The 21,409-nt window shown below is 37.2% G+C and overlaps 1 protein-coding gene across 3 annotated transcripts in view; it reads right to left on the reverse strand.

Moving 5' to 3' along the window:
- The window catches only part of LOC126369013 (guanine nucleotide-binding protein subunit gamma-e), a 66,972-nt gene that overhangs the window by 25,801 nt on the left and 19,762 nt on the right, over positions 1-21,409 (reverse strand). For all 3 annotated transcript variants that reach the window (XM_050013300.1, XM_050013301.1, XM_050013299.1), the window contains exon 3: positions 16,205-16,329. In XM_050013300.1, the coding sequence (XP_049869257.1) occupies positions 16,205-16,317 (113 nt within the window). In that variant the 5' untranslated portion in view covers positions 16,318-16,329. The remainder of the gene's footprint in view (positions 1-16,204; positions 16,330-21,409) is intronic.

A 21,409-nucleotide genomic window follows, 5' to 3' on the forward strand; every position in this document is an offset into this window, starting at 1 on the left:
TTTTTCATATCTCGGGCCTATGGAGGCCCGGACTTTTGGAAGGCGTGCGTGGGGCCGAATTATTATTATTTATTTTTATTATTTGTATTTCTCGTGTATGTAGATAAATCACCCGGGGTGAGAGGACTGTTTTTAAAAAGACAATTTAATTGAATTTAAAACTATTTATTTAGAATAAGACACACGTATTGTCTAAAAGAAGTTCAGCTTAAGACTACCTTAAAAACTAATGGGAAGGGACCAAGCGTCTGATCTCATCACGGCTTATCTTATGCAACGTAGCGCATTCTCTAGGCAGTCTAGACGCTTCATGAGCTTATCTTGGTGAATGTGCAACGTGGCGCATTCTCCAGGTAGTCTGGACGCTTAACTCCTCCCTCCATAACTTCGAAATTCTCAGGGGATGATTTTTGAGACTGAGAATTTCGACGTCTTCTTAAAGTTATGAAGATACCGATAAAAATTGTTAAAACTAAGATTATATATAAAAATAGAGTTCCTATACTAATGCTATTTATATTTACCGCACTTACACTTTTATCACTTTCACTTAGCACAACACTGTCAGCTTTTTTTAGGGCGTACGACAACACTTGGAGATGTCGCAGGTCGACCTCATCCAAGTTGATAGGCTTCCAGGGCGATGCTGCTGCTGAAGTTGGGATTTCCGGAAAATTTATAAGAGGTAACTTGGGATATAGTATTGGAGATGCTTCGGAACTATGATGCCTCAGTGTGACGTCATCGATTTTTAGTTCGCAGTTATCATCGATCACAGCCAGGTAAGTACCTCTGATGTAGATTCTGCTCATCTCACTTCCACAGCGTGTCTTCAAAAGGATGTTGGCTTTAGAGTAGAGAATCCATCGATTAGGTTGTATGGGCTCTACTTTAATTGTCTTCACTTCCACCAGGATAGGATAACAGGTGGTAATATTCATAGTAAACTTCATTAAGTCCGCCACACAGGTATCCTCCATGGATCTTGGGGGAATGTGTTCTTCGTAGCAAATAAAGAAGCCTCTCTCCAACTCTTTGCAGCGTTTGGTGAGTGAGAATGTGTTCGAACCATTCGCAATAAGGTAAGGTTGTTTTGGGATAATTAGGACGGATTGATTTAGGTTGTTTGTAATAGGTAGAGGAAAGACGTGATAATAATCGTATATTCCCTTTTTGACCAAGGGAACTTCGATGATAAAGACTATCTGATTTTCTTTGATATATGCCTTAATCTCTACACACTGCTCTATTTTAATTAAATTTACATAATTTACGGGATATGCAAGGCTCTCTTTACGTTCAATTTTTCCTAAAACAGTTACAAATTCGTCAGTGTCTAATATTGACTGGTGGAGAGTTCCCATTTTGCTAAATGCTATTGCTGTTTCTATTTCATCCAATCTGATATACAACATTTGGAAGTTATGTAAAAATAAATTGTAAATATGAATTAATCTATTGTTTGTAAAATTTGTCATTGACTCATTCAGTATTTTTCTAATGTCCCAAATTTCCCTATCCAATTGGATGAAATTATTTTTTGTTACATTGCTGTTATTCGTAAATGTCCCCAACATTTCAGTGACCAGACTCATTTTCTTTAATTCTGAAATTTGTCGAGTTTTGAGTTCATTTAACATTTTATCATACTTCACAGCATCCTCATTGTCCAAGTTGCCAGTTATTACTTTTATAAGTGACCCTAAAGGGTTTAGTAGTCCACGTTTTATTCTTTTTGATGGATTTAATTGTCTGAGTTTAGTGAAAGTTATGTGTTTTAGGTGATCAGTTTGACTTTTGACATTCGCGAGTTCGAAATTAAAAACATTCTTGCCAAAATGGTTTAGGACGTGTTTGTTGAGGTTCGCATAGCGGTTGAAATTAAACTCTATATCATCGTATACTAAACTTAAATCTAGATTCTTAATTATTATCCACTTATCGTAACTTATAATAGCAGTTCCCTCTTTTACAGGAAGTATCCCGGGATTGTGTTCAATCCGTTGTAGCTTGGCCTCCTCCTGGCTCTGGCTCAACTGGACCACCAGCAGGAGCACGACCCTGTGGAGGACGACGAATGTCCTTAATAGGTACATTGGTATTACGGTTCCTAACATCGACAGGTACTACATTCCTACTTATCTCTCCAACCACTTCTGCTTTTTGAAACCGGGGCTTATCTTTACCGGGGACACCGTAAAATGAAAAGTATTTTATCAGAGCTCTTACTACTTCCGGTGTAGAGCGATTAGGAATTTCGAAAGCCTGTCCTAGTTTACTAAACGCATCAATGATGGTCAGGAAGTATTTCCCTTCTATTGAGAACAAATCCATAAACAATTCTTGGAAAGGTTTTGTCTGCGTCTGTGTCAACTGCAATTCAGGTTTGTATGGTTTGCGGTCGTACTTCATTGCTTTACAAATTTCACACGCGTTTATCACGCTACTGACTGTTATGTTCATATTGTTCCAGTAGTATACGCGTTTCAGCTTCATGAGAGTTTCGTTGATTCCTCGATGACATGTCTTACTCTCGTGGTATTTTAAAACAATTTGTCGTTGCTCTTCTTCGTCCTCTACATGTATAACTCTTTTAGTGCATTCAAATAGTTTGACTGTCCCTTTTCTAAAAAGTTTTATAGCCGCTTGTGTAAACTGTTTACGGTGAATTTCATTTTCAAAATATATGAAATGCTTAGTTTTCGGTTTTACATATTCTTTTAGGAATTGAGTGACCAAATCTGGCCTATTTGTTGGTAAATGTGCTTCTAATATCTTTTGATTGTTACTAGAGATATTCTTTACAGCCGTTTCGTTTCTGTTCCATGTATAAATTAACATCTGATTAGGTTTAGAGTCTATGGCTTCGTTTAGAATAGGTATGCCATTTGTGTCCATGTCTGGTGCCGAATGAACAGTTTGTGATAGAGACATGTTACTCATCGTTCCTTCTGGTATTGTAATGGTGCTTTCAGAAGGCGATAATATAGGGTACTCAGTTTCTAACTCATGCTTTGTTGTTTCTTCTTTCTCTCCACTGCTTATTGATATTACTTCGTCTTTCCGATTTGGTTGCGCGTTACTTAACCTTTCAATTTCAGAAACCACATCATCCAAGTAAGAATGTAATCGTCTTTCAGATTCGTCTACATTCACCTGCATGGATTCAGTATCGTCTTTACCTAAAGCATTTAGCCTTATATGGGATAACGCGTCCGCGTTGATATTTTGCTTGCCATTCTTGTATGTCACTATTGCGCTCGGCATACGCACGTCTTTACCGAAATCTACGAAATTAATAATCGCCTCTCCATCTTTCAGGTCCGCAGGAATCGTCACGCGTGTTTCAGTACGTGGTTGAAGCTGCACTTCGTATGGTGGGTTATATATTATTGGTATTTCTACATTTTTCGTTCGGAGAACTTGATTCTGCATATCGATTGTGGCGCCTAGTTGTTTTAGAAGGTCGGAACCGATCAAGCCATCGTAGCGATTATCGACGTCATAAACATAAAACTTATGTTGTAACATGCTCTTAAAAGTTTTCAGAAGGGGTATGACGATGACTTCGTCGTGTCTGCTACGAGCGTGAGTGCTTACAACCTCGAAGGGTTCGAAGAACTTATAGTTGGCGAAGAACTCGTCAACTTTCCTTGGGCTGATAAACGATCGAGTGCTTCCCGTGTCTATCATAAAACGAGCATTTATCTCAGGTAAGTTGATGTGTGGTAATTTTAATAAGCTATCACAATTAAGATTTACTATCTCGGGTTGTTGGGTGCGGCCGGCTCGTGAAAATCCGGGGTAGTTTTTGGTTGTTTCCGAGCTGGTCGGCTCTTCATACAGATCGTAATATGCTTCATAATCTCCTTCATTTGGATGACAGTAAGTTTCCGCAAGTTCGTAGTTATAGAAAAGGTTATTATTACCTTCAGGTTCATCTAACATGTACTGTCTTGTTGCTGTTCGCATAGAGACATCAGTGTCCAATGGTTTGGAGTTGTTTACAGGGGGTCTGTATCCCTGAGGCTGGGGTGGAATCCCGAACCGATACTGATTGGGAATCCCGAATTTGAAACCCTGTGTGTTTTGATTGAGGTTGGGTCTAAAACCTTGAGGTTGGGGAATACCGAATTTAAATTGAGGGTTTGGTTTAAAATTATTTTGGTTTTGGGTCAGGTTTGGCTTATAGCCCATCTGCTGTGGAATCCCAAATTTAAATTGAGGATTTCCAGGTAATGGCATCCGGAACTGTTGTAAAGCACTTGGTCGAAAGACAGGTGTATTTTGTGGAATATTAAATTTAAAATTCTGGGGTTGAACATTTTGAGAATTTTGTGGTTGTACATTATGTGTTGAAGTTAACTGTTTGTGTTTAGAGTTATATTGGTGCTGGAAATTCACCTCTTCAGTTACGATGCCTAACGCATTTTCGAGAGTGGAGCAACCTTTTAGGCGAACAATACGTATTAGGTTTTCCGGAAGGTTATATAGAAAAACATTGAGCGCGCTGTTATTGTAAATGATCATTTTGGCTGCTTTTACGCCTTCGTCGGTCAACCGGTTTACTTTAGCAAATAAGGCGCTGCGAACATGTTGAATGCGGTTACAGAACTCATTGTAGGACTCCCCCGACTTTATTTTCATGCTCTCGAGTTCAATACTAATGCACTCCTCTGAGCGTGGGTCACCGAAATGCTGAAGTAACACAGATTTCAATGCATCCCAGGACGTAATGTCTTGTCTCTCACTGATAAGGGTAGCTGCTCTATCTACAAGCCTACTACTTATACAATGGAAAAGGTATGTGCTCTGAGCAAGGTTACCCTGTATCGTGTAACTATCTAGTACATATTGAGCTTTAGATAAGAATAAATTAAGCTGTTCAGGTTGACCACTAAACTTCGGTATCAAACACAGCATTTCTTTGGGAACTAACGTTACTTGAGCCATATTTATAGTTTTATAACGAAACACACACAAAATAAAATAAATGTAACAAACAAAAGTAATAAAAATACTTAAAAGTTCACTTATCACCTATTTTAGTGCGATATGTGAAAATCAGATATTCTTTATCTCAGTGAAGTTAACCGAAACAAACTATATAGAGCTATAGAGTTCACTTATTAATAATTGAGCCCGCAACTAACAGGAATAGATAAGCATAAGAAGTGGAATGCGAATTAGTCACTCACAATCTGCTCACTGCCATATCCTCCACGATAAAGCTGCACTGAACTTCGTAGAATTATGTGTCTCTCGTATTATGTGAAAACGATTTTCACTCTGTCCACTCACTCACTTGTGTTTAACTTATTTATTTGGTTCGTGGATATCTGCGACTTTTTTGACCCGACGACCGATTTTCTAGTCCTCAGGTGCAGCCTTAATGCAAATATCCTACCGGCTGCGCCAGATAAATCACCCGGGGTGAGAGGACTGTTTTTAAAAAGACAATTTAATTGAATTTAAAACTATTTATTTAGAATAAGACACACGTATTGTCTAAAAGAAGTTCAGCTTAAGACTACCTTAAAAACTAATGGGAAGGGACCAAGCGTCTGATCTCATCACGGCTTATCTTATGCAACGTAGCGCATTCTCTAGGCAGTCTAGACGCTTCATGAGCTTATCTTGGTGAATGTGCAACGTGGCGCATTCTCCAGGTAGTCTGGACGCTTAACTATGTTGTTTTTATTATGTGTTTTGTTTGATTGCAAGTTGTGTGTTACTCCGTGTTTTAAATTATACAGGGTGTTAGTGACATCGTAACAAAAACTTTGAGGGGTGATTGAGGCCATGATTCTGAGATGATATCAAGTGGAATTTTCCGTCGCAAAAGTATGGAATTGAAAATAATTAAAAAAAACACAAAAAATTTCAGGAATATTCAGACTGAAAATTCCACTTGATATCAACTCAGAATCATGGTCTGAACCATCCCCCTCAGTATTCGTTACGGTGTCACTAACACCCATACCTACTTATATGGCTACCGTATGTACTTGTCCGGGGTGTAAGTGTCATCATAACGAATACTGAGAGGGATGATTCAGCTGATTATTCTGAGTTAATATCAAGTGGAATTTTCCATCGCAAAAGTATAGAATTGAAAATAATATTTTAAAAAAACTTAAAAAAAATCATGAATTTTGCGACGGAAAATTCCACTTGATTTTAACTCAGAATCATGGTCTGAATCAACCCCCTCAGTATTCGTTACGATGTCACTAACACCCAGTATATTTGTTTTGTATTTGTTACTGTGGTGTCCCTTTATAATAAACGTTTCTTTCTTTCTTTCTTATAACGCGTGACTTTCGTCGTAGTATCACGGGTTCGAATCCTGCCTCGGACTCTAAAGCATTGAATTCGACTTTATGAGTTTGAATTCACGTTTAGATCATGGATAATTGATATCGCGTGCTTCTCAGGATTTGTGCCCGGTTAATGGCAATAGGCTCACCCTTATTACATGGGACTTAAACACAGCTGGCAAGGAGTGGATGTATATACATACACCTCTGCCGGGGTAGGCAGAGAGATATAGGCGTGATATAGTTAAATACATACATAAACGTCTATTTCTCAACCGTCGTAAGCAGAGACTATGGAATTCCATTTGCTTCGATCCTGACACACTTCTCTAGCTTCCTCCACATTCACTAATCGTTTCATATACACACGCAATCTAAACCTTTTCTAAGGACATCTCCAATTCGGTCAATGTACGTCTATGATATAGTTAGCATTTTAAAAATACATAACATAACAAATAAATCATCATTATCTCCCAAGCATTATCCCGTTTTTTTCACAGGCTTCGCTTACCTAACCCGTAAATTTGACAGGTCCGGTTTTCCAACGAACATAACAAATATATACATGAGTATATTTGTATTATATACATGCACGTGTGAAAAAAGAGAAAAAACAATTTTAAAGGTTTTGTGAAACACAGATTCATTGTTTCAATGAAGAGACAATACAGAGTTTATGGTAAAACAATGGTGAAAGAGCGAGGATGTAGGGATGTTAATTTGTAAAAATAATCAACGATTAATCAAGTTTTGACCGTATTCATGCGTGATAAAAGAGTATTTTATTTTTCATATTCGGGCTAAAAACAGTTAATAATTATTATATTATGTATAATAATGAGGAGCTCGGTGGCGCAGCGGTAAACGCGCTCGGTCTGCGATTGTTGAAGTTAAGCAACTTTCGCAAAGGCCGGTCATAGGATGGGTGGCCACAAAAAAAAGTTTTCATCTCGTGCTCCTCCGTGCTTCGGAAGGCACGTTAAGCCGTTGGTCCCTGCTGCAATAGCAGTCGTTAATAACTCATCAATCCGCACTGGGCACCCGCGTGATGGTTTAATGCCCGATCTCCCTATCCATCCATAGGGAAGGCCCGTGCCCCAGCAGTGGGGACGTTAATGGGCTGATGATGATGATATGTGTAACTGAGGAGTTACATTTTTTGTGAAACCAATTAAATAGCTTTTCAAGCTAATCTAAATGGTACAACAAGAATATAAAACTTTAAGCATGGGTGCGTGCGTAGATGTATGTTGTGAATACATAATGTATGCTGTACCGACGTCGTTCAAACAGATGGTGGTTTGCACAGTAGAAAAATTATCACTCATGAAAGTCACAGTGCCCCCCCTTCCCCGTGGACCGTGGTGGTGGTGGTGTGGTCCATGTGGACCCCGTTTGCGAAGCCTGCTATTATGTGGACCTCGCTGGGTGAGGCACGAACGTCGTGTTCCATAAATATGCGTTAATATTCGTAAATAGAATTTAGGTGTACATGGACAAATATAATCACAAAAATGTATACATAATACTTAATTTTAGTATTACTTATAATAGTAATTATTAATAATGTAGGTAACCTAATATAAATAAAAACGAAGTATTTTATGTTTCCACTCACGGAGAGAAGTTGTCCTAACCACAGTCGAATTTTATATCATTCTACAAGTAATTTGTGAGACTCCCCAAAATTGACCTCCCTACACCTCACAGAGGTCACCAGTAGGTACCTCTGAGAGGGGATCCTTTCGAGAATTTAATAATCAGTTCGAAGTTTCTCTTTTGATGTTGTCGACTGGAGATTTTAATCTATTAGACCCCTGTTCGATTTTGTAAAACGTATTTACGGGATTTACATGGTATAATCAATCCTATGACAAGCCGCTATTGCTAGCCCTTTGGTGACGTAAGTGTTACCACTGTGTTACCATTAAATTGGTATCTCCAACATTACAAGGACGTAAATTTTATTATTGAAAATTAAGTGAATTACTGGCTAATAGTTCAAAATTTGCTTGCAAAGTAAATATAAAAACGTTGGTTGTGGCAACGCAGGGTGGGATGACGTCAGCTGGGTTTCCTTATACCATGGGATTTATTACAATGCTATTGTAAAGGGGTTAGCGTAAAGTGAATTTATAATAATATCAAGTACTTTATAAGGGGAACCCCCTATCTACTTCATAACCCACACGATACTACTACTATCGTGTGGGTTGTGACGTGGATTACCAACCTCATCAACCCTGTTGGTATTTCACTCTCAACCCACACGATATAATTTTGTTTGTTATTTTATTTGTTTTTTCAGGGAGATCGGCCGGATACTCAAAGTCAGAGGGGGTGACCCTAGGTCTGTGTCTTACCTGGTCCAACGCCTGTCAGTGGCTGTGCGACGGGGCAATGCCGCTAGTGTAATAGGTTCGTTTAGACCAGGTCAGATTCAGAACACTTAAACGCCTAGTTGAACGTGACGAAGTTACGTATGTTTCTGATTATGCAACAGATTGTATTATTATAAAAAAAATGTGATCTGTTATTTGTAAACAGAAAATTATTTGTAAGCTCGAAAATGGTATCAACACTTTTTGGTTAAATTGTGGGCTTAAGAGCAATTATCCTTTTGTTATTTCCTTTATAGAGGCAATTAATTTATTAATAGTATTTGTGTTTATCCTGGTTCGTGTACGTAATTTGTTTGGATTTATCGTATTTTATTCGTTTTATAACTTTGTTTATTTATTATTGGGAGCAAATAAACAAATAAAGATTACAACACAATGGGCTTAGCAATCAGAACACAAATCGCAGAAAATTTTGATATGATGTTTAACGCTTTCACGGTCAGACATCATGGGTCATTGATGGTTCGTAATAGGTTTGACACCTTGGAATCGGAACGTCATTACACGTTCTGTCCTTGTAAGTGTTAAGGTAGATAAACCTGTATGTTGACAAGAAGACAGCGTGTAGCCCAAGCACCATCTGGGTGGTATACGCTTCGAATTCCACAATAGTTAAGTGTAATTGTGTGTGTGTGTGTGCGTGTATGTGTGCATAGAAAATACTTATAAATATTAAAATATTTTGTCTTTTGATGTGATGTCATTGTAATGCATATAATATAATCTGTGTCTGTGGTGTCCTAAATAATAAATGTTTCTTTCCATCTTTCTTTCTTTCTTTTCTTACTTCTAAAGCTTGCAAGATAATAGTGAGGGGGACACACAGACAGCAGTAGGTCATTCTATTGCAAATAAACTGCGATTGCAATCAGTAGCTAGATGCGTGCGCGCCGATCACTTGTTACGAAGATAAATGACGTAGCTCATTTGCAATTTAATTTTTGTTATTTTGTATTGAATTGCTTTTGCGGCGTAATAGTAATTGTGCGTAAAAAAAACTGGCCACGTGCTAGTCGGACTCGCGCGCGAAGGGTTCCGTACCCTTGACTAGGTAGTGTCATATGATCTGTGGACTAGGTAAACAAATCTCGTTTAAAACACATAATAACGGGTTCTTACCGCGTTTAAAGCAGAGATATGTGACTCTCGTATCCCTGCTTTAAAGCGGTAAGAACCCGTTATTATATGTTTTAATTATGATAATAACCGCGTAAACTTAAGGCAATGTATAAATCACGTTTGTATGGGAGCCCTTAAATATTAAAGTATAATTTATTTGTTTTAAAGAGGTATAACTAAATATTCTGTAAATATTTCAAGCGTCTACCTTTGCAGTTATCAATTTCGAGCCAAAACGACCAAAAATATCACGTTTGCAGTATGGGAGCCCTTTTTAATATTAATTTAATTCTGTTTTTTTTTTTAGTATTTACTGTTATAGAGGCAATAAAAACACGTCATCTGTGAAAATTTCAACTATCTGTCTGTCACGGTTAATGAGATACGGACAAACGAACGGACGGACATTGGAGTCTTGGTAAACAAGTCCCGTTTTTCACCTTTTGTGTACGGAACCCTAAAAATGGAACGTTTGCATTGAATGAAAAAAAAAACAACATTAAATTATTGGAATTAGTGGTGCCGTGGTAGCTCAGTTGGAAGAACGCTTGACCCTCACTGTAAAGTCGCAGGTTCAAATCCAACACGGGCCTAAGCTTATGATTTTAGAATTCGTTTTTGGAATTTATATTTGGATCATAAAACTTATTATCACGTGGAAAATATCTTAAGGAAATCCACATGCTCGAGAAATGCGTTTCGGAGGTATGTGACCTAACCTGTATTGGTCTGGTTTTCCCTACGCGGGTTGGAAGGTCAAGCAGGTGTCAGTTCCATTTGTATAGAATTCAATTTACGTTTATCGGATGTATATGACCTAATTTATAATGGGCTGCTTGGAAAGTCAGACAAGCAGTCGCTTCTGGAAAGAATTACGGGCCTGGCACCGTAAGCATGTGACTCTTTCTCGCCGAGACAGAGATCGTCTGTCTCTTTCTGTGCAGTACTCTGAGAGAGTGACGGGTGAAGTGTGTCGAGGCGAGAAAAAGTCGCGCGCTTACGGTGCTAAGCCCGTAGACCTGTCAAATCTTCAGGTTAGGTAAGCTGACCCTGTAAAAACGGGATAACGCTAGAGAGAATCATCATTATCAGATGATGAAATTAGTAGAAATCCGTGATCTCTGCCTGTCCCAGCTAAGAGTTCTTGGAAGAAATTCCTACTACAAATATTAACTAGACTGAAGCCAGAGAAGTAGGTATGTCAGGATTGAAGCATATGGAATTCCATAGTCTTAGCTTACCCTGGTGGGAAAAAGGCGTGAATTTATGTACGTATGAGAGTAATAAGCTATCATGGGTTCACGTGTACCCATGACACATACCCAAAGAGGGTAAATTAAAGATGCAATCTTGTTTAATTAATTACCCAATTCCAAAAGCCCGCAAAAGCCATATTTCATTGATAAGTTGATAAATCTGAGTGCGTGGAAATCCATCCTTTGGTTTCAGTAACAAATAGATTATATATTTAGGGATTTCTATATAAGTACATACGGGGTTTTAGTAACATCGTAACGAATACTAAGGGGGATGATTCGGACGACACTGAGTTCATATCATGTGGATTTTTCCGTCGCAAAATTAATGTATTTTTTGTGTTTTTAATGAATTGTTCTCAATTCTATAGTTTTGCGATGGAAAATTTCCCTTAATATTAACTCAGAATAATGAGCTGAATCACTCCCTTCGGTATTGGTTACGATGTCAATTACATCAAATACAATTACGTACAGGTAGCAACACAAGTGCGTATGGGTGTTATTGACACCGTAACAAATACTGAGGGGGATGACTCAGCTCATTATTCTGAGTTAATATCAAGTGAAATTTTCTTTTTTTTAGTAAGTAAAAACTTACACATTTAGCTTGACCGTTATAGACGGCAACACGGCTCACTATCTATCACGTTGGTCTAACAGAAAGCTCGGTGAAGTGTGAGTACTTAGTTCATCTTCTTTTTTTAGTAAGTGATGATTTACACATGTGGCTTGACCATTATAGACTAGCTATCCCGCTCACTACCTATCACGTTGGTCTAACAGAAAGCTCGGTGATGTGTGAGTACTTAGTTCATCTTGCGATGGATGTAGATAGTATCCTGACTACCCCGATTAGGAAACCGTGAGCTTATGTTGTAACAGTCAATAAACATATAAAAACTACCGAGCATACTAAAGACAGGTCGTAAAAAAGAACTGTTATTTACATAATATTTTAAAGGAAAAAGCAAATAGCAATCAGCACTACACTCTAACTAACCTAATTACACGCCTGTCATTCATTCGTTCACTCTTTCAATCGTTCTGTCCTTGTTCTATCGGTTCTTGACTTTGCCTTCGTTCAACACAATAATGTTTCTACACATAGATTTACTACTACCGTAGATTGAACATCAGCGCTCAAAAAATGGGACGCTAAGTTACTGTTATTGTAGCGACGTTGACAATACTTTACCTCAGTGCGCGATTAGGCGCCGAACTGGCAACACGGAAATGCGTGGTAAAAACTTGCAAAAATAGAAGCTCAAAGCGAAAAAAGAAGGATGGAACATCGTATTTCTAATAAGTAATGACATTGTGCATGTTATCATAGTATGATCATTTTAACCCACCAAAATTGTTATTTACTTTAAAATAGACTAAAACAAGTACTCCCGGTCAATCCGAGTCGCCGTATAACCCGACCGCGTTACAAAGCACCACGCGCTAATTATAGCGCACGCGCGATGCGTACTTTAATAATTTGACACTGTGTACGAATGTATAGCTAAACAAACCCTAAGTTTTCGCCGCATTTTTGTATCAAGCGCTGTATCTACGGTTGTGGTTAATCAATGTTTCTACACAGCAACGATGGATTTGAAGCAAACGTGTTTGGATAATGTTTAACCATATTATCAAAATAGCTTGTGATGTATGGAATCTATGTTATAAATAGTAAATGTTGCTATACATAAATTATTATCGCACGATTGTGGTTTCTATTGAGGTAGGCTTAGTTGCTGGATTACAAATCGACTTTTGGCGTGTTTTTTGTAACGTTACGTTTTGTTATTATAATCATGTGTTAGACTATAATCTCTCTCTCTATTTAAGAGCTGCGCTCTTGTCGGTGGAGTAACCGCCATTCCTCTCTTCTTCCCGCCAAAACCTTCACCTCCCGATACGACACGACCTGCACCTTCTCTTTTATTTGTTTCATAAATGTTATCCTAGGTCTACCCCTTCCTCTCTTCCCTTCAAATTTTCCTTCTATAATGTTTGTTATAAATGAATCGTGTCGTATCAGGTGGCCAATCATATTTCCTCTCCGGTTCTCTATAGTCTTCAATACAGACTAGACTATAATAAAAAAGATAATTTATTGGAAAAATATTCAGACACAAAGCGAAATAAAGAGCAAAATAGGCGACCTCGTTGCTAAGTGGCAATCAATTATCTGTACTAATATTATAAAGAGATAAAGTTTGATGGTGAGTTTGTTTGTAGGAAGTAATCTCTGGAACTGCGGAACCGAATTTGAAAATTCTTTTGCCAGAAGGAAGCTACGTTATGAGTGATATACATTAATTTATTACTTTAGTAAGTTATAAAATGTATATTATTTTACTAAATAGGCATGTAATGTAGTTATACAAAGTGATGTAGTCACTCTGTTTCGTTTAGTAAACAATAACAAAAGATTTGCTAAATATCCTTTTCAGTTTAGGATAAATATCCTAATACATACATAAACTCATGCCTAATTCATACCGGGGTAAGCAGAGACTATGGAATTCCATTTGCTCCGATTCTAACTTCCTTTTTTTGCTTCATCCACATTCATCAATCGTTTTATACACCCACGCCGGTTCAGAGTAGATCGTACTAAACCTTTTCTAAGGAGATCTCCAATTACACTTATGTAAATAGAGAAATAATAGCTTAAATACCTGCTATTTCTGGGCACAGACATCCTCTCAGTTAATTTTATCTAAATATGTCGTAAATAATTGCAAAATCGATATAACGTACCCTATACTGCAACCCAAGTGAGCGCCATTTTGAAAAATGACATTCTGATTTTCTTTAAAAAAAACCTCGATTTTATTCAATTAATTTCATTCCAGGTAAAAATTTAGATCAATTTTTTTTACCTGTATTAAAACTAGTGTGTCTTTAGCGAGATTTTGTTATCAAAAATCACATCCGAATGTGATTTAAAGTAAAAGTAAAAAAAAAGTCATCACCAGCCCATTAACCCATTAAAGTCCCCACTGCTGGGGTACGGGCCTTCCCTATGGATGGATAGGGAGATCGGCCCTTAAACCACCACGCGGGCCCAGTGCGGATTGGTGGTAATTAACGACTGCTAATGCAGCCGGGACCAACTGCTTAATGTGCCCTCCGAAGCACGGAGGAGTTCGAGATGAAAACTTTTTTTTTAAAGTAAAAAATATTTATTTACCATATAAATAAAATTAACTCAAGTGAATAGCCTGCACTTAGGTTTCCCCTGTATCGCAGTAGCCTTATGATAAAACATTTTTTTCATAAAAGATTAAGAATACGAAGTGCGGTGGAGACTGAGGTATGTACAGTCATGAGCAATAATATAATGTACCCACTTTAGGACTCTGTCGTACTAACATATTTGACATTTAGTGAGACTTACAGTTCAATTTGTCAAAAAAGTTAATGTGACAGGGTACCCAAGTGTATACATATTAATGCTCGTGTCCGTACATTGTTCAAAAAGCGCTTAAAAGATGTTTACTATACGAGTAAGGCAAGGATAAATACATTACCACTGCCTAAAATTAGGTAAAGTGTACGAAACATTAGGGTAAATGATCGGAATAAATCAATATTAATGGGTTCTTGATGGATAAATGAGGAGTATGAAAGTAAATTGTGATTTAATCTGTGATTGGTTTCTTTCGTGTGTTCGGTTACAAAGAAAATATAGAGGAAAAGGTTTTAGATACACCTACACGGATTTAGGTATTTTTTATCCTCAACATCTTTACTTAAGCAATATAATATTATGTATAATTAATGATACCTATATATATAATTATATAGTAATTAATTATTTCTAATCGTTAGCTTTTTCGGTCTATCGTATGTACCAAATAAATCGTAAAAAATGAGTTAGAACTACAAATGTGTTACAATGAGTAAACTTCAGACGAATACTTCAAAATTTCTTATAGGTATATTAATAGTAATGCCGGTACTCATAGGGATAGATAGAGCCACTCATCAGCAGAAAGTAACTTGTAATCATACTTCAAAATATGGGTGGTAACTGAGCATATAGCCTACATAGGTCCCACTGGGCATAGACGTCCCCTAAAGCAACCATAAATAATACAATAAAAAATCGTTTTTCCAATTCAATTGAGCAATATTGCCCGGGTTACCACTAAATAAGTTTAAGTAGGTTTAGGTTAATCGTATATTTTTCAGATCGGATAATTTTTGATAATCAAAATCGTCTTGTTATAGTGACAACCTCGTAAGCGTATTTTTGTATAATCACATTCTGATGTGATTTTTTTTAACAAATAAACATTGAAACACACACGCTTTATACTTGGCTTGGAACTAGTGTGTCTGATGTGAGGTTTTGTTAACAAAAATCACATTTAACTTTGATTTTACAAAAAGGCGCTTACGAGGTTTTCACTTTAAGGTGACGATTTGGATTGTCAACAATTATTCGAGACACACGATGAATACTTGGCTTGACACTAGTGTGTCTATTGCGAGGTACTGTTAACAAAAATCACATCCGACTTTGATTTTACAAAAAGAAGCTTACGAGGTTTTCACTAAACGAGAAAAATACTTGTATCGGGACATTATTAAAATATTTTACTAATAACGTACGGGAATGAAAGTACAAAAACGCATATATGCTATTGATTAATCAGATATCACAAACCACTGTAATCATAACACTACTCCAAAATAGGAATGTCTATGAAAGAAATAGATCATGTAACGATACATGAGATCACAATAGCACTCGGTAGATTATGAAATGTATTGTATGAATCATTATACCGTCATGAGCGTTAAAACCGCTTGCCAATGGATACTCAGCAAACACTACATCACGAAACATGTACCAAAAGCATTTCAAAGGTCAACTTTTACAAAATGAAGCGACACATGGACCTTTTATAAAGCAGTATAGTACTGAAACCACAAAAAAAACCAGATCCACGCTTACGCTTACAAGCAACAATCTCCCCCATTCCTTAACGAAAAAGCACCAATATCGTTTGCACTTAACCACTCCCGTAACCTATTCACTTCACGATGACGTCACTACACGGTTTTTTTAATTATAAATAAATAATGTTTTACTCACGCGGCGATGCTTTTAGATAGTGGCCAGCGTTCCATAGACGCTTGATACTTCATGTTTTCAATCTGCTTTTTCAGTGCCTCTTTGTCCATGGCTGCCAGAATACTGGGGTCCATTGCGCGCAGAATCTGTGGTATAAAACACACACACATTGGTCAGTAACTGTATACGCGTGTCGGTAGTAAGGGACGGGCGAAGCGTACTGGCTGGCGCGAGAGTGTTAAGGAAACAATAATTTTATAAGGAAGTATTCGTGAAGTAATCCATTGTTCTTTATATTCCAGGCTACGTTAACCAGAAAAAAATAGATGGCGTTGTACATATATGGGTCGTTCTTCTTTTTTATCGACAATAAAAAGACATTTTCTCGATTTATCGGATTTAACATCTTTAAAATTATAAGGGCAATAATTATTTTAAAACATCATATAAATATGTGTCTGTAGAGGACTATTTCGTGGTTCTCTTTATCTTGGTAACATACTTTTCTTTGCAGGCGCATTCCAAAAAATATTGTGACAGAGTGGCCCTTTTCATCGGAGACAGCATTTCAATTTACCACTCTGTCACAGAATTTTGTGAAAAACGATCAAGCTACGTTAATAACTAATTGAGGAACCGATTAGTATTTTGCTTGTATTTTGAGTATAATAAGATAACTATATTTTTGGACAATCAAAACATGAAATAAAATTCTAAAACATAACTTATCAGAAGCAGGACGAAGGACAGATCATTGTCGATAAAAAAGAAGAACGACCCAAATAACGTGATAATAACCTTTTTTCTTGTTGTTCGGGTACATAATTATTCAAAAAATATGATGTAATATTTGATATTTGGATCAGATCTTGTATAGAAACATGTCCTACATTACCTATATTACTTATCTTTATTTTGATCAGAAAAATAATGGGTGGAAGATGTGTTGTGCCTGGGTGTTATAACAAGGGTCGTCATTTATATCCCAAAAACAAAGAAAATATGGTGTATGTTTGTTATCCATGGAATTCGAAGATTTTTAAACGAAGGCAACTCTGTCAACGCCTATTTTTTTTTTTTGGGGCACGAAGCCTGGATAGTCTTTCTTTGATATTGGAAAATAGTAGAATTTACTTCAAGGCCGAAAAGATAGAAATAAAAATGATTTATTCAGAAAATAAGTTCTGTTACACTATTATAATCGTTTAAATTATTTCATATCTATCAATATTTTGATCTACATTTTGTTATAATACCTAATTAAGTTTTACTTAAGGACATGTTTCATGAAATTCAATGTGTTTAGTAAAGAAAATGAAAAATATATATAATCATTCATTTTACATACCCTAAATAGAGTATATTATACGTCCCACTGCTGAGCACAGGCTTCCCCTCAATCAACCGGGGGGTATCAACATTAATTTTATAAAACAAAAATAAGTTACAGGAACTGTCAAAAATAAAACAACCCACTAAAAAGCCCTAAAATAAAAACACAAAATCACTTTCAAATTCCGAACGCTTTTCGTTCGCAAGCGTTCGAGCTACCGTCTCTTTCACACAATGAGGGGAGACTTCTGTCAGAGTGTGCGTGCGTTTCTTAGTGTGCGTGCATGCGCGCGCAGTACATTTCTCAGTTTCTATGACAACCCCTTTAGGCACACTAAAGTTAGCAGGCACAAGTTGGTGAAAGCCCTATCTGTTGCATTTTGAACTTTACGCCGTGAAATTGTGGGTGCAAATGGTTTGTAAGTGAAGTGCAAAATTAAAATTATTAAGGTGTAACGCCCGGTAGTCGGCATTGTGTATCGTTTACTCGCTTGTTTTTACGATTATGCAGTCCGTTAATATTAATATGTCGATATTGACCAATTAGTTGGGTATAGGTAAGTAGGTAGGTAGGAATAATTGACTCTCACTGTCAGGTTGCAGGTTCGCAAGCTTTAAACCGATCTTCGAATGCATGTCTGGATAATAAATTAATTAAAACGGGTTTAACGGTGGAGGAAAATATGGTAAGGAAACCCACATACCCGAGAAATGCGTTTCGGAGTTATGTGATTCTACCTGTATTGGGCTGGTGTTACCTTCGCGGGTGGGTAGGTCCCGACCGGATCTATCAAATCTTCAGGTTAGGTAAGCAGACCAAATGAAAACGGGATAACACTAAGAAAATGATTACGTTAACGTAAATTTCACGCCTGTAATACTTTGTGGGGTAGGTAGTGCTGCAAGTCATCAGAGTGTGGCATAAAATCTTAAAGCATAAGTATGTGTGTGTGGTTTAGATTTCAGCGTTAAGTTCTCATCATCCATCTACGATAAGTTAGGTAAACAAAAAAGCACCCTGAGGTTGCCTGGCAGAAATGCTGCTTAGCAATAAGGCCGCTTATTGTGCTTATTTTATATGTTTGTAATGTCCTGAGTACCTATATGTTTTTGTGCAATAAATAATTATTGGTTGATTAATTGATTGTGAAATTAATGCGTGAAATACATTTTCCAATGCGATGGAGTCATGTAAATTAAAAAAAAACTAAATTCAAAAATATTTAATTTTCAAATTTGGCTTACTTAGCGCTTTTTGAACGTCAAAAATTAAATCACGTATTATGTAACTGGCTGTAAAAATATTACCACATCGGAACCTGTATCGCTGAGGGAAAGATGTGGCCAGAAAACCTCCCCAGCACAGGGCTCCCGGCCGGCACAGCCCTACTCTTACTGTTTCATGTTTTCTTTCTGTTTTTTTTAGAAGAAAAAGTGTACTAGGATCCATTAATGAAGCCATGCAATGCCAAGGATTTTCTTGCAGCTTCTTTTCCTGGCTATACAAGTTACAAGAAGCCGGAGTAGTTTTTAGGCGGATGAGGCGCTCTTTATGTAAAAAAATGACGATTCAAATTCAAATTCAAAAATATCTTTATTCAGTTGGTAACATAGTTACACTTTGAATCGTCAATTTTTACATAACGAACGTCTCATCCGCCTAAAACTACTGCAGCTTCTCACAACCTGTATAGCCGGGGAAAAGAAGCTGCAAGAAAAATCTCGGCGGCACAGGGCCCTAGACTTTCTTTAAAAAAAATAAAAATAAACACACAACATACAACAAAATAAAACTGTGTTACCTATTAAATGTAAGATATTTTCGAATTTGGAATTGAATGGATCCAGGTTGACGGACCGCACTTCACCTAAACGAAATAACAAGTAATCTTTAAGGCTTTATCTACAATCAAACCTAGTTTTACAGAACAAACGCGGTTCCCCGACCTTTCGTCGCATTGTTTTCCATATTTTTAGGGTTCCGTACCTCAAAAGGAAAAACGGAACCCTTATGTGATCACTTTGTTGGGCGTCCGTCTGTCTGTCAACACCGTTTTTCTCAGGAACTCGTGGAGGTATCAAGTTGAAGTTAACATTTAATAACTAAGTATCAGTCTCATCATCAATTTAAGAGCCACACTCTTGTCGGTGTAGCATTTTCCATTCCAGTCTATCAAAGGCCAATTCCTTGACTTCCCAGTAAGACTCGACGAAAGTATCAGTAGTCTATAAAAAATCAACACAATACAAAGACCGTTTTTTTTATAAAGGCCTTATTCTCACAAAAAATACCTATGGGGTACTTTCCTATATGTATCCTAGAATCATGAAAACCAAGAAGAAAGGTCTTAAGCACCTAAAGAAAAAGGTCCAAATAAAATAATTTGTTGTTCCATCATAAAAAGTTTTTGATGTTACAAACTTATTTGCAATTGGTAAACTAATCGCGACCTATGTCGATGTATCGAGGCTTTGTTAATTGTTGTTAATTTACAGCAGTTTCAACGGAACCCGGTACGCGAGTCAGACTCGCACTTAACCGGCTTTTTATCTTCAAAAAGCAAAAACATAGTGCCATTGTTTATGAGAAAATAATCTACCGCTATTGTTCTTTTAATTAAGTTTTTTTCTTAGTCTTTGTAGTTTTAAGACTTGGTGAAATGTAAAGTGGTTTTTAGGGTGAAAGTGTATGAAAATATTTTATGTACAGGGTGTGACTTTCGTAAGCCAACGTGCACGTCAAAACCCTATGTCCTATCTTTTTTCCTTGATGAATATTTGCCGCAAATGACATTAACTACTTGGCCGGACAAATGGGGAGCGCTGAGGGCTCTCACCCGGTACCCAACAATACTTAAGACAACGGATCGACCTTCGCGCCCTTTCAAGTTACGCTGAAAGGATTAAACATATTTGAAAGAATTAATCGACTATAGTCGATCAATAGCAAAAGCCATACTCTATCTCTACTCAACACTTTGAACGAGAAAGCATTGCCTACTGGACTGTCCTGGGTCCAATTCCCGGTGGGGACATATCACAAAAATTACTTTGTGGTCCCTAGTTTGGTTAGGACATTATAGGCTGATCACCTGATTGTTCGAAAGTAAGATGATCCATGCTTTAGAAGGCACGTTAAGCCCCGGTTATCACTTACTGATGTAAGTAAGTAGTCGTTACATGAGCCATGTTAGGGGCCTTTGGCGGGTCAATAGTAACCCTGACACCAGGGTTAATGAGGTTGGTATTCGACCTCACAACCCACACGATAGAAGAAGAAGACTGGACTATGGGCGAATAAATAACATATATTATGAGCGCCTTTTTGAAAAATTACATTCTTTTTTACATTGCATCACAGATATATATTTTTTAAAGAACGTCTAGGGCCCTGTGCCGAGGTTTTTCTTGCAGCTTCTTTTCCCCGGCTATACAGGTTGTGAGAAGCTGCAGTAGTATTATGCGGATGAGACGTTCGTTATGTAAAAATTGACGACTCAAAGGGTAACTATGTTACCTACTGAATAAAGATATTTTTGAATTTGATAAAATAAGCGCAATTCCTGCCGGGCAACTTTAGGAATTCTTTACGGTTTCGTATAAATGGTGGCTGCAAGTTGTCTTTGATTACTTGTTGAGTTTATGCATGTATGTTAAATGTTACGACAGAGAAATGAGGTTGTGAATTTCACGTGATTTTTCGTTACAGCCTGTGTAGTGTAGAAATTATACACCGTATGCGGGACCCACTAATTAAACTTGTATTCAAGTTGGAGTGTTTTAATATAGCGAACCATTTGCGTATAGTGTTACAAGGTCGTAACAACGTTAATAATTTTATGTACTTACTTATATCATGAACGGTCATATTTCATGGAATAGAATATCATTCGT

Source organism: Pectinophora gossypiella, chromosome 8, assembly GCF_024362695.1.
Source record: "Pectinophora gossypiella chromosome 8, ilPecGoss1.1, whole genome shotgun sequence".
Lineage (NCBI taxonomy): Eukaryota > Metazoa > Arthropoda > Insecta > Lepidoptera > Gelechiidae > Pectinophora > Pectinophora gossypiella.